General features: G+C 53.6%; 1 protein-coding gene across 1 annotated transcript; it reads right to left on the reverse strand.

Annotated features, from left to right (window-relative positions):
* Positions 1–130: 130 nt before the first annotated feature.
* LOC121343861 (maestro heat-like repeat-containing protein family member 1) lies at positions 131–7520 on the reverse strand (the record flags this gene model as incomplete). Its single annotated transcript, XM_041419373.1, has 7 exons — positions 7409–7520; positions 5257–5403; positions 4142–4330; positions 699–851; positions 489–623; positions 325–369; positions 131–175 (listed from the first exon to the last, which is right to left on the reverse strand). Coding segments are annotated over exons 1-7 (825 nt in total), but the record flags the coding sequence as incomplete, so codon positions are not given.
* Between the last annotated feature and the right edge of the window lie 4100 nt (positions 7521–11620).

Consider the following 11620-nt stretch of genomic DNA (forward strand, 5'->3'; position numbering starts at 1 on the left):
CGCATCCCAAAATTCCAATGTCCCAATAACCCAATATCCCAATGTCCCGATATCCCCATGTCCCCATGTCCCAATGCCCCAGTATCCCGATATCCCGATATCCCAATCCCAAAATCCCCGCGTGTCCCACCAGGAACTTGCAGACGTCGTAGACGAACTCCCCGTAGTGCAGACCCTGCACATCCCCAAATTCCAACGTCCCAATACCCCAATATCCCAATATCCCAACGTCCCAATACCCCAATATCCCAATACCCCAATGTCACCATGTCCCCATGTCCCAATATCCCAATATCCCAATCCCAAAATCCCCGCGTGTCCCACCAGGAACTTGCAGACGTCGTTGATGAACTCCCCGTAGTGCAGCCCCTGCACATCCCCAAATTCCAACGTCCCAATGTCCCAATATCCCAATATCCCGATATCCCGATATCCCAATATCCCAATGTCCCAATGTCCCAATATCCCAAAATCCCGGCGTGTCCCACCAGGAACTTGCAGACGTCGTTGATGAACTCCCCGTAGTGCAGCCCCCTCTCTTCCCGCAGGTGATTCCCGAACATTTCCCGGAGCTCCTCGCAGCCCAGGCTGGGCCCGCACATCCGCAGCGCGAACTTGCACGCCTGGAAAAGCGGGAATGCCGGGAATTGGGCACTCGGTTGGGGTGGGGAACCCCCCGGAATTCCCGGGAATCCCACCTTGACCACGTCGGGCTGCGGGTCCTGCAGGTGCAGCAGGAGCGTCACCAGCCCGTTGAGGATCTGCTCCGAGAAAACCTCGGAGTCGGAGCGGCTGAAGCGGGACAGGTTCCCGAAGAGGAGGATGGAGGAGTGCCGGAGATCCGCGTGTTCCTGGCAGAACGGGAAATACGGGAATCACCGGGGGAAAATCCCATAGATCCCAGCCTGGCGGCCCAAAATCCCACCCTGGGATCCCCAAATCCCAATCCTGGTGATGCTACCATTCCCAGCCTGGGATCCCAAAATCCCCATCCTGCTGTTCCCACCATTCCCATCCCATGATCCTGAGATCCCACCCTGGGATCCCCAAATCCTGGGATCCCACCATTCCCACCCTGTGATCCTGAGATCCCATCCTGGCATCCCAAAATCCTGGTGATCCCACCATTCCCATCCTGGGATCCCAAAATCCCCATCCTGCTGTTCCCACCATTCCCATCCCGTGATCCTGAGATCTCATCCTGGCACCCCCAAATCCTGGTGATCCTACCATTCCCATCCTGGCATCCCAAAATCCCACCCTGGGATCCCCAAATCCCAATCCTGGTGATCCTTCCATTCCGATCCTGGGACGCCAAAATCCCCATCCTGCTGTTCCCACCATTCCCATCCCATGATCCTGAGATCCCATCCTGGCATCCCAAAATCCCCCCCTGTGATCCCGAAATCCCCATCCTGGGATCCCACCATTCCCATCCCATGATCCAGAGACCTCATCCTGGCATCCCAAAATCCCCATCCTGGGATCCCACCATTCCCATCCCGTGATCCTGAGATCCCATCCTGGGATCCCACCATTCCCATTCCATGATCGTCAGATCTCATCCTGGGTTCCCCAAATCCTGGTGATCCTACCATTCCCAGCCTGGGATCCCAAAATTCCACCCTGTGATCCCCAAATCCCAGTCCTGGTGATCCTACCATTCCCATCCTGGGATCCCAAAATCCCCATCCTGCTGTTCCCACCATTCCCATTCCGTGATCCTGAGATCTCATCCTGGCACCCCCAAATCCCACCCTCTGACTCCAAAATCTCCATCCTGGGATCCCACCATTCCCATCCTGGGATCCCAAAATCCCACCCTGGGATCCCCAAATCCCAATCCTGGTGATCCTACCATTCCCAGCCTGGCATCCCAAAATCCCCACCCTGGGATCCCACCATTCCCATCCCATGATCCTGAGATCCCATCCTGGCATCCCCAAATCCTGGTGATCCTACCATTCCCATCCTGGCATCCCAAAATCCCACCCTGGGATCCCAAAATCCTCATCCTGGTGATCCTACCATTCCCATCCTTGCATCTCAAAATCCCCATCCTGCTGTTCCCACCATTCCCATCCCATGATCCTGAGATCCCATTCTGGGATCCCCAAATCCTGGTGATCCTACCATTCCCATCCCGTGATCCTGAGATCTCATCCTGGGTTCCCCAAATCCTGGTGATCCTACCATTCCCATCCTGGCATCCCAAAATCCCACCCTGGGATCCCCAAATCCCAATCCTGGTGATCCTACCATTCCCAGCCTGGGATCCCAAAATCCCACCCTGGGATCCCCAAATCCCAATCCTGGTGATGCTACCATTCCCAGCCTGGGATCCCAAAATCCCCATCCTGCTGTTCCCACCATTCCCATCCCATGATCCTGAGATCCCACCCTGGGATCCCCAAATCCTGGGATCCCACCATTCCCACCCTGTGATCCTGAGATCCCATCCTGGCATCCCAAAATCCTGGTGATCCCACCATTCCCATCCTGGGATCCCAAAATCCCCATCCTGCTGTTCCCACCATTCCCATTCCGTGATCCTGAGATCTCATCCTGGCACCCCCAAATCCCACCCTCTGACTCCAAAATCTCCATCCTGGGATCCCACCATTCCCATCCTGGGATCCCAAAATCCCACCCTGGGATCCCCAAATCCCAATCCTGGTGATCCTACCATTCCCAGCCTGGCATCCCAAAATCCCCACCCTGGGATCCCACCATTCCCATCCCATGATCCTGAGATCCCATCCTGGCATCCCCAAATCCTGGTGATCCTACCATTCCCATCCTGGCATCCCAAAATCCCACCCTGGGATCCCAAAATCCTCATCCTGGTGATCCTACCATTCCCATCCTTGCATCTCAAAATCCCCATCCTGCTGTTCCCACCATTCCCATTCCATGATCCTGAGATCCCATTCTGGGATCCCCAAATCCTGGTGATCCTACCATTCCCATCCTGGCATCCCAAAATCCCACCCTGGGATCCCAAAATCCTCATCCTGGTGATCCTACCATTCCCATCCTTGCATCTCAAAATCCCCATCCTGCTGTTCCCACCATTCCCATTCCATGATCCTGAGATCCCATTCTGGGATCCCCAAATCCTGGTGATCCTACCATTCCCATCCCGTGATCCTGAGATCTCATCCTGGGTTCCCAAAATCCTGGTGATCCTACCATTCCCATCCCGGCATCCCAAAATCCCACCCTCTGACACCAAAATCCCCATCCTGGGATCCCACCATTCCCTTTGTCCAAAGCACCAGCGGACAATCCCAGTGGGACAATCCCAGTGGGACAATTCCAACGGGAAAATCCCAAGGCGAAAATCCCAATGGGAAAATTCCAATAGGATGACCCCAATGGGACAATCCCAGTGGGACAATTCCAATGGGAAATTCCAGTGGACCAATCCCAATGGGACAATTCCAGAGGGACAATTCCAGTGGGACAATCCCAGTGGGACAATCCCAGTGGGACAATCCCAAGGGATAATTCCAGGGGGACAATTCCAGGGGGACAATTCCAATGGACCAATCCCAGTGGGAAAATCCAATGGGACAATCCCAGTGGGACAATCCCCAGGGATAATTCCAGGGGGACAATTCCAGGGGGACAATTCCAGGGGGACAATTCCAGGGGGACAATTCCAGGGGGACAATTCCAGGGGGACAATTCCAGGGGGACAATTCCAGGGGGACAATTCCAGGGGGACAATTCCAGGGGGACAATTCCAGGGGGACAATTCCAGGGGGACAATTCCAGGGGGACAATTCCAGGGGGACAATTCCAGGGGGACAATTCCAGGGGGACAATTCCAGGGGGACAATTCCAGGGGGACAATTCCAATGGACCAATCCCAGTGGGAAAATCCCAATGGGAAAATCCCAACGGGACAATCCCAGACGGACAATTCCAACGGGACAATCCCAGTGGGAAAATCCCGATGGGCCAATCCCAGCGGGACCCTTAGCCCAGCACAGGAGCACGGATGAGGATCCAGGAGAAATCCCAGCCCAAGGGAGAAATCTGGGATGGGAAATCCCCACGGGACGGACCCCCGGAGGTGCTCCCGCCACGGCCCAACCCCATTCCCAACTCCGGGAATTCCGGGCTGGCTCCTCACGCTGTCGAAGAAGGGCCGGATGCGGATGGCGATGTGGAGCAGCATGGATTGCACGTCCCGCTCTTCCAGGTGATCCAGGATTTTGGAGAGGCTGGACATGGCCTCCAGCGCCAGCAGATTGTTGGGATCGTCCTTGTCGTCCATGCCGTTGACCATGGAGGCCAGCAGCTGCGAGCCGTGCCTCCGGATCTGCCGGGAAAACCGGGAATGCAGCCAGGAAAAACGGGATACGGAGCCCCGGGAGGGAGCTGGGGGGGGGGGATTGTCCCGGAGAAAATTGGGATTGAGGGGATCCAGGGGGAGTTTGGGATCTGCTCCGTGGGAAAAAGGGATGGGGAAAGAGGGAACGGATTCAAGTTGGGATTTTTGGGAATATTCCCCTGGAATTTGGGGCAAACGGGGATTTGCTGGGTTCATGGTTGGGATTGGGAATGGGGGAATTCCCAGGAGCAGCTGAAGGAGCTGGGGGGGGGCTCATCCCGAAGAAAAGCGGGATTGAAGAGATCCAGGGGGATCCAGGGTGGGATCTGCTCCCAGGGGACAGGGACAGGACCCTGGGAACGGCCTCGGGTTGGGATTTCCGGGAATATTCCCCTGGAAAGGGCTAAAATTCCAGGATTTTGGGCCTCAGGAAGCTGGGCAGGGAGTGAGGCCGAGGATTCCCGGGAGAAGCTGGGAAAAGGGGCCGATCCCAGCTGGAATTCCTGCGGCTCTGGAAACCGGCTTTGGTTGAGGGATTTTTGGGAATATTCCCCCGGAATTTGGTGAAATTCTGGCATTTGGAGGCCTGGGAAGCTGGGCAGGGACTGAGGCCGAGGATTCCCGGGAGAAGCTGGGAAAAGGGGCCGATCCCAGCTGGAATTCCTGCGGCTCTGGAAACCTTTCCTGGGAATCCCTGGAAAACGGGGCTGGGGAAAGGCTCTGGCACTTCCCAGGATTCCCAAAAACGGCTCCAGAAAAATCAGGATTTTTAGGATTCGGAGTCTCCCGGTGCATCCCAATCCCTGGAGCTTCCTCACCGCCCCACCAAACCTCACCCCGATGCTCCGGAGGGAATTCCATCCCTGCGGAAGCGGGAATCCATTCCCCGTCTCCCTCCAAATCCCAAATCCCACCTTTTCCGGGGATCCCGAGGCCACGTTGCCGAGCCCCCGGAGCGCCAGGACGCGCACCAGGAGGCAGGAATCCTTCTCCAGAGCCGTCAGCGCGTCCAGGATGGGCTCCAGCAGCACCAGGTCGTTCACCACGTTGTGGTTGAGGAGCTGGAGAAGGGAAAAAAAACCTCGGGATGCACCGGGAAAAACCCCCCGGATCGATGAGGTGGAGATGGAATTCCCGGGAAGAGCGGCGGTTGGAGCTGCTCTGGGAAAATCCAGGGAGAACTCAGCCCACGGTGGGATTTGGGGGCCTAGAATGGTTTTGATGTGGGGTTGGGGAAATTTTGGGAATTTTTGGGAAAACTGGGATCTGGAGATCCAGTCTGGGACTGGAGATTCCGCGCATCCTGCGGAACTGCTGGAATTCTCTTCTCCTTCCCCTCAGCTCCGGCTGGAATTTGAAACACTCCAAGGTCCAGACATGATCCGGATTCTGGGATGGGCTACAGGAGCAGGTGGGAATGTGGGATGAATGGATCCATGGATGGATGGATGGATGGATGGATGGCTGATGGATGATGGATGGATCCATGGATGGTTGGATGGATGCATGGATGGATGGATGCATGGATCAACAGATCGGTGGATGGATGGAAGGATGGATGCATGGATGGATGGATGGATTGATGGGTGGATGGATGGATGATGGATGGATGGATCCATGGATGGATCCATGGATGGATGATGGATGATGGATGGATCCATGGATGGATGGATCCATGGATGCATGGATGGATCCATGGATGGATCCATGGATGGATGATGGATGATGGATGGATCCATGGATGGATGGATCCATGGATGCATGGATGGATCCATGGATGGATCCATGGATGGATGATGGATGATGGATGGATCCATGGATGGATGGATCCATGGATGCATGGATGGATCCATGGATGGATCCATGGATGGATGATGGATGATGGATGGATCCATGGATGGATGGATCCATGGATGCATGGATGGATCCATGGATGGATCCATGGATGGATGATGGATGATGGATGGATCCATGGATGGATGGATCCATGGATGCATGGATGGATCCATGGATGGATCCATGGATGGATGATGGATGATGGATGGATCCATGGATGGATGGATCCATGGATGCATGGATGGATCCATGGATGGATCCATGGATGGATGATGGATGATGGATGGATCCATGGATGGATGGATCCATGGATGCATGGATGGATCCATGGATGGATCCATGGATGGATGATGGATGATGGATGGATCCATGGATGGATGGATCCATGGATGCATGGATGGATCCATGGATGGATCCATGGATGGATGATGGATGATGGATGGATCCATGGATGGATGGATCCATGGATGCATGGATGGATCCATGGATGGATCCATGGATGGATGATGGATGATGGATGGATCCATGGATGGATGGATCCATGGATGCATGGATGGATCCATGGATGGATCCATGGATGGATGATGGATGATGGATGGATCCATGGATGGATGGATCCATGGATGCATGGATGGATCCATGGATGGATCCATGGATGGATGATGGATGATGGATGGATCCATGGATGGATGGATCCATGGATGCATGGATGGATCCATGGATGGATCCATGGATGGATGATGGATGATGGATGGATCCATGGATGGATGGATCCATGGATGCATGGATGGATCCATGGATGGATCCATGGATGGATGATGGATGATGGATGGATCCATGGATGGATGGATCCATGGATGCATGGATGGATCCATGGATGGATCCATGGATGGATGATGGATGATGGATGGATCCATGGATGGATGGATCCATGGATGCATGGATGGATCCATGGATGGATCCATGGATGGATGATGGATGATGGATGGATCCATGGATGGATGGATCCATGGATGCATGGATGGATCCATGGATGGATCCATGGATGGATGATGGATGATGGATGGATCCATGGATGGATGGATCCATGGATGCATGGATGGATCCATGGATGGATCCATGGATGGATGGATGGATGATGGATGAATGGATCCATGGATGGATGGAAGGACGGACCCATGGATCCATGGTGGACCAGCCCAGCCCGGCATTCCCGCGCTTCCCGCTCACCTCGGCCAGGAAGGCGCTGCTGGTCACCCTCTGGCATTCCAAGGCGCTTCCCAGCGCCGGGATGAGGCTCCGGACGATCGGCGGCAGCCGGGGCCCGCAGAGCCGCGCCATGGCCCTGCGTGGGAACAGCACTCGGAATCCCGGGAATGCCGGGAATGCCGGGAATCCCGGTCCCCGGGCAGGACAACACCCAGCACGGAAAACCGGGATCGACCCGCAGGGAAGGACCTGGAGAATCCCGGACACCCCAACCGGGATTTCTTTGGGATGAGTTCCTCAAAAGTTGGATATTCCCAATCCCATCCTGGGGGTTATTCCAGGATATTCCATGATGGGGTCCTGCCACGCCCCGGCAGCGGGAATTTCCCAGGAATGATGGGATGGGATGCACCAGGATACTCCAGGAATCCCAGGGATGCAGCGGGAAAAGTGACACTGGAATTCCACAGTGGGATTGGCAACACCAGGAATTCCACACCTGGACTGGAGACTCTGGGAATTCCAGAGTGGGACTGGGGACATTGGGAATTCCACTCTGGGAATTCCACAGTGGGATCAGTGACACTGGAATTCCACAGTGGGATTGGCAACACCAGGAATTCCACACCGGGACTGGAGCCTCTGGGAATTCCACAGTGGGACTGGAGACACTGGGAATTCTGTACTGGGAATTCCACAGTGGGATCAGCAACACCGGGAATTCTGCACTGGGATCACAGCACTGGAATTCCACAGTGGGATCAGTGGCACTGGAATTCCACAGCGGGACTGGAGACTCTGGGAATTCCAGACTGGGACTGGGGACATTGGGAATTCCACTCTGGGAATTCCACAGTGGGATCAGTGACACTGGAATTCCACAGGGAATTGGAGACACCAGGAATTCCAGAGTGGGATCAGTGACAGTAGGAATTTTAGGGTTGGATCATGACGTGGGATCCCAGCACCAAGAATTCCACAGTGGGACTGGAGGCACTGGGAATTCTGCACTGGAATTGGAAACTGGGAATTCCACGGTGGGATCAGCAACACCCGGAATTCTGCACTGGGATCACAGCACTGGAATTCCACAGTGGGATCAGTGACACTGGAATTCCACAGTGGGATTGGCAACACCAGGAATTCCACACCGGGACTGGAGACTCTGGGAATTCCAGACTGGGACTGGGGACATTGGGAATTCCACAGTGGAATCAGAGACTCTGGGAATTCCACAGTGGGATTGAGGATATCGGGAATTCCACACTGGGATCCGAGACTCTGGGAATTCCACAGTGGGATCAGTGACACTGGAATTCCACAGTGGGATTGGCAACACCAGGAATTCCACACTGGGACTGGAGACTCTGGGAATTCCACAGTGGGACTGGGGACATTGGGAATTCCACTCTGGGAATTCCACAGTGGGATCAGTGACACTGGAATTCCACAGTGGGATTGGCAACACCAGGAATTCCACACCGGGACTGGAGACTCTGGGAATTCCAGAGTGGGACTGGAGACACTGGGAATTCTGTACTGGGAATTCCACAGTGGGATCAGCAACACTGGGAATTCTGCACTGGGATCACAGCACTGGAATTCCACAGTGGGACTGGAGACACTGGGAATTCCACAGTGGGATCAGTGACAGGGGGATCCCACAGTGGGATGGATAAAACCAGGAATTCCATCTTGGGATTGATGGCACTGGGAATTCCAGAGTTGGATTGATGGCACTGGGAATTCCAGAGTTGGATTGATGGCACTGGGAATTCCAGAGTTGGATTGATGGCACTGGGAATTCCAGAGTTGGATTGATGGCACTGGGAATTCCAGAGTGGGATTGATGGCACTGGGAATTCCAGAGTGGGATTGATGGCACTGGGAATTCCAGAGTTGGATTGATGGCACTGGGAATTCCAGAGTTGGATTGATGGCACTGGGAATTCCAGAGTTGGATTGATGGCACTGGGAATTCCAGGAATCAGAGACTCTGGGAATTCCAGAGTGGGACTGGAGACACTGGGAATTCTGTACTGGGAATTCCACAGTTGGATCAGTAACACCGGGAATTCCGCACTGGGATCACAGCACTGGAATTCCACTGTGGGACTGGAGAACTGGGAATTCTGTACTGGGAATTCCACGGTGGGATCAGCAGCACCGGGTATTCTGCTCTGGGATCACAGCACTGGAATTCCACAGTGGGACTGGAGACACTGGGAATTCCACAGTGGGATCAGTGACAGGGGGATCCCACAGTGGGATGGATAAAACCAGGAATTCCATCTTGGGATTGATGGCACTGGGAATTCCAGAGTGGGATTGATGCTGCTGGGAATCCCACAGGGGATTGGAGACAGCGGGAATTCCACAGTGGGATCAATGGCACTGGAATTCCACAGCGGGATCAATGAGACCTGGAATTCTGCAGTGGGATGGGTGACACTGGGAATTCCATACTGGGATCAGTGACACTGGAATTTCACAGTGGGATTGGCAACACCAGGAATTCCATCTTGGGATTGATGACTCTGGGAATTCCAGAGTGGGACTGGGGACATTGGGAATTCCACTCTGGGAATTCCACAGTGGGATCAGTGACACTGGAATTCCACAGGGAATTGGAGACACCAGGAATTCCAGAGTGGGATCAGTGACAGTAGGAATTCCACAGTGGGATCAGAGACTCTGGGAATTCTGCACTGGGATCACAGCACTGGAATTCCACAGTGGGATTGGAAACACCGGGAATTCTGCACTGGGATCGGTGACACCGGGAATTTCACAGTGGGATTGAGGAATTCCACACTGGGATCCAAGACTCTGGGAATTCCACAGTGGGATCGGTGACACAGGAATTTTGCAGTGGGATTGAGGATATCGGGAATTCCACAGTGGGATCAGAGACTCCGGGAATTCTGCACCGGGATCACAGCACTGGAATTCCACAGTGGGATCGGAGACATCGGGAATTCTGTAGTGGGATTGGTGACACCAGGAATTCCAAAGTGGGATCAGAGACTCTGGGAATTCTGCTCTGGGATCGGTGACACCAGGAATTCCACAGTGGGATCGGAGATACCGGGAATTCTGCAGTGGGATCGGTGACATCGGGAATTCTGCAGTGGAATCAGAGACTCTGGGAATTCTGCAGTGGGATCAGAGACTCCAGGAATTCTGCTCTGGGATCACAGCACTGGAATTCCACAGTGGGATCAGTGACACTGGAATTCCACAGTGGGATCAATGAGACCTGGAATTCTGCAGTGGGATGGGTGACACTGGGAATTCCATACTGGGATCAGAGATATTGGGAATTCCATTTTGGGATCAGAGACATTGGGAATTCCATTTTGGGATCAGAGATATTGGGAATTCCATTTTGGGATCAGAGACACTCGGACTGGGTTTGAGATTGGATTCAGGACTGGGTTTGGGATTGCATTTGGGATTGGGTTTGGGATGGGATCTGGGCTTGTCTTTGGGATTGGGTTCAATATTGAGTCTGGAATTGGATCTGGGGTTGGATTCAGACTCAGTTTGGGATTGGATTCGGGATTGGATTCAGGATTGGATTCGGGATTGGATTCAGGATGGGATTTGGGATTGGATTTGGGATTGCAATTGGGTTTGGGTTTGCGACTGGGTTTGGGATTGCATTTGGGATTGGGTTTGGGATTGGATTCAGGATGGCATTTGGGACTAGATTCAGGACTGGATTTGGGATTGGATTTAGGATTGGATTTGGGATTGGGTTTGGGATTGGATTTGGGATTGGGTTTGGGATTGGATTTGGCATGGGATCTGGGGTTGCACTTGGGATCGGATTCAGGACGGGGTCTGGAACTGGATCTGGGATTGGATTCAGATTCAGTTAGGGATTGGATTTGGGGTTGGATTTGGGATTGGGATTGGATTTGGGTTTGCGATTGGATCTGGGACTGGATTTGGGATTTGGATTGGATTCAGGACTGGATTTGGGATTGGATCTGGAATTGGATTCTGACTGAGTTTAAGATTGGATCTGGGATTGGGTTTCGGATTGGATTCGGGATTGGATCTGGAATTGAATTCTGATTGAGTTTAGGACTGGATTCAGAATTTGATTTGGGATTGGATTCAGGACTGGATTTGGGATTGGATGCAGGACTGGGTTTGGGGCTGGATTCAGAACTGGATTTGGGATTGGATTCCGGACTAGGTTTGGGACTGGATTCAGAATTGGAT

This window comes from Onychostruthus taczanowskii, unplaced genomic scaffold (genome assembly GCF_017590055.1).
Source record: "Onychostruthus taczanowskii isolate IOZ18803 unplaced genomic scaffold, ASM1759005v1 scaffold605, whole genome shotgun sequence".
NCBI lineage: Eukaryota > Metazoa > Chordata > Aves > Passeriformes > Passeridae > Onychostruthus > Onychostruthus taczanowskii.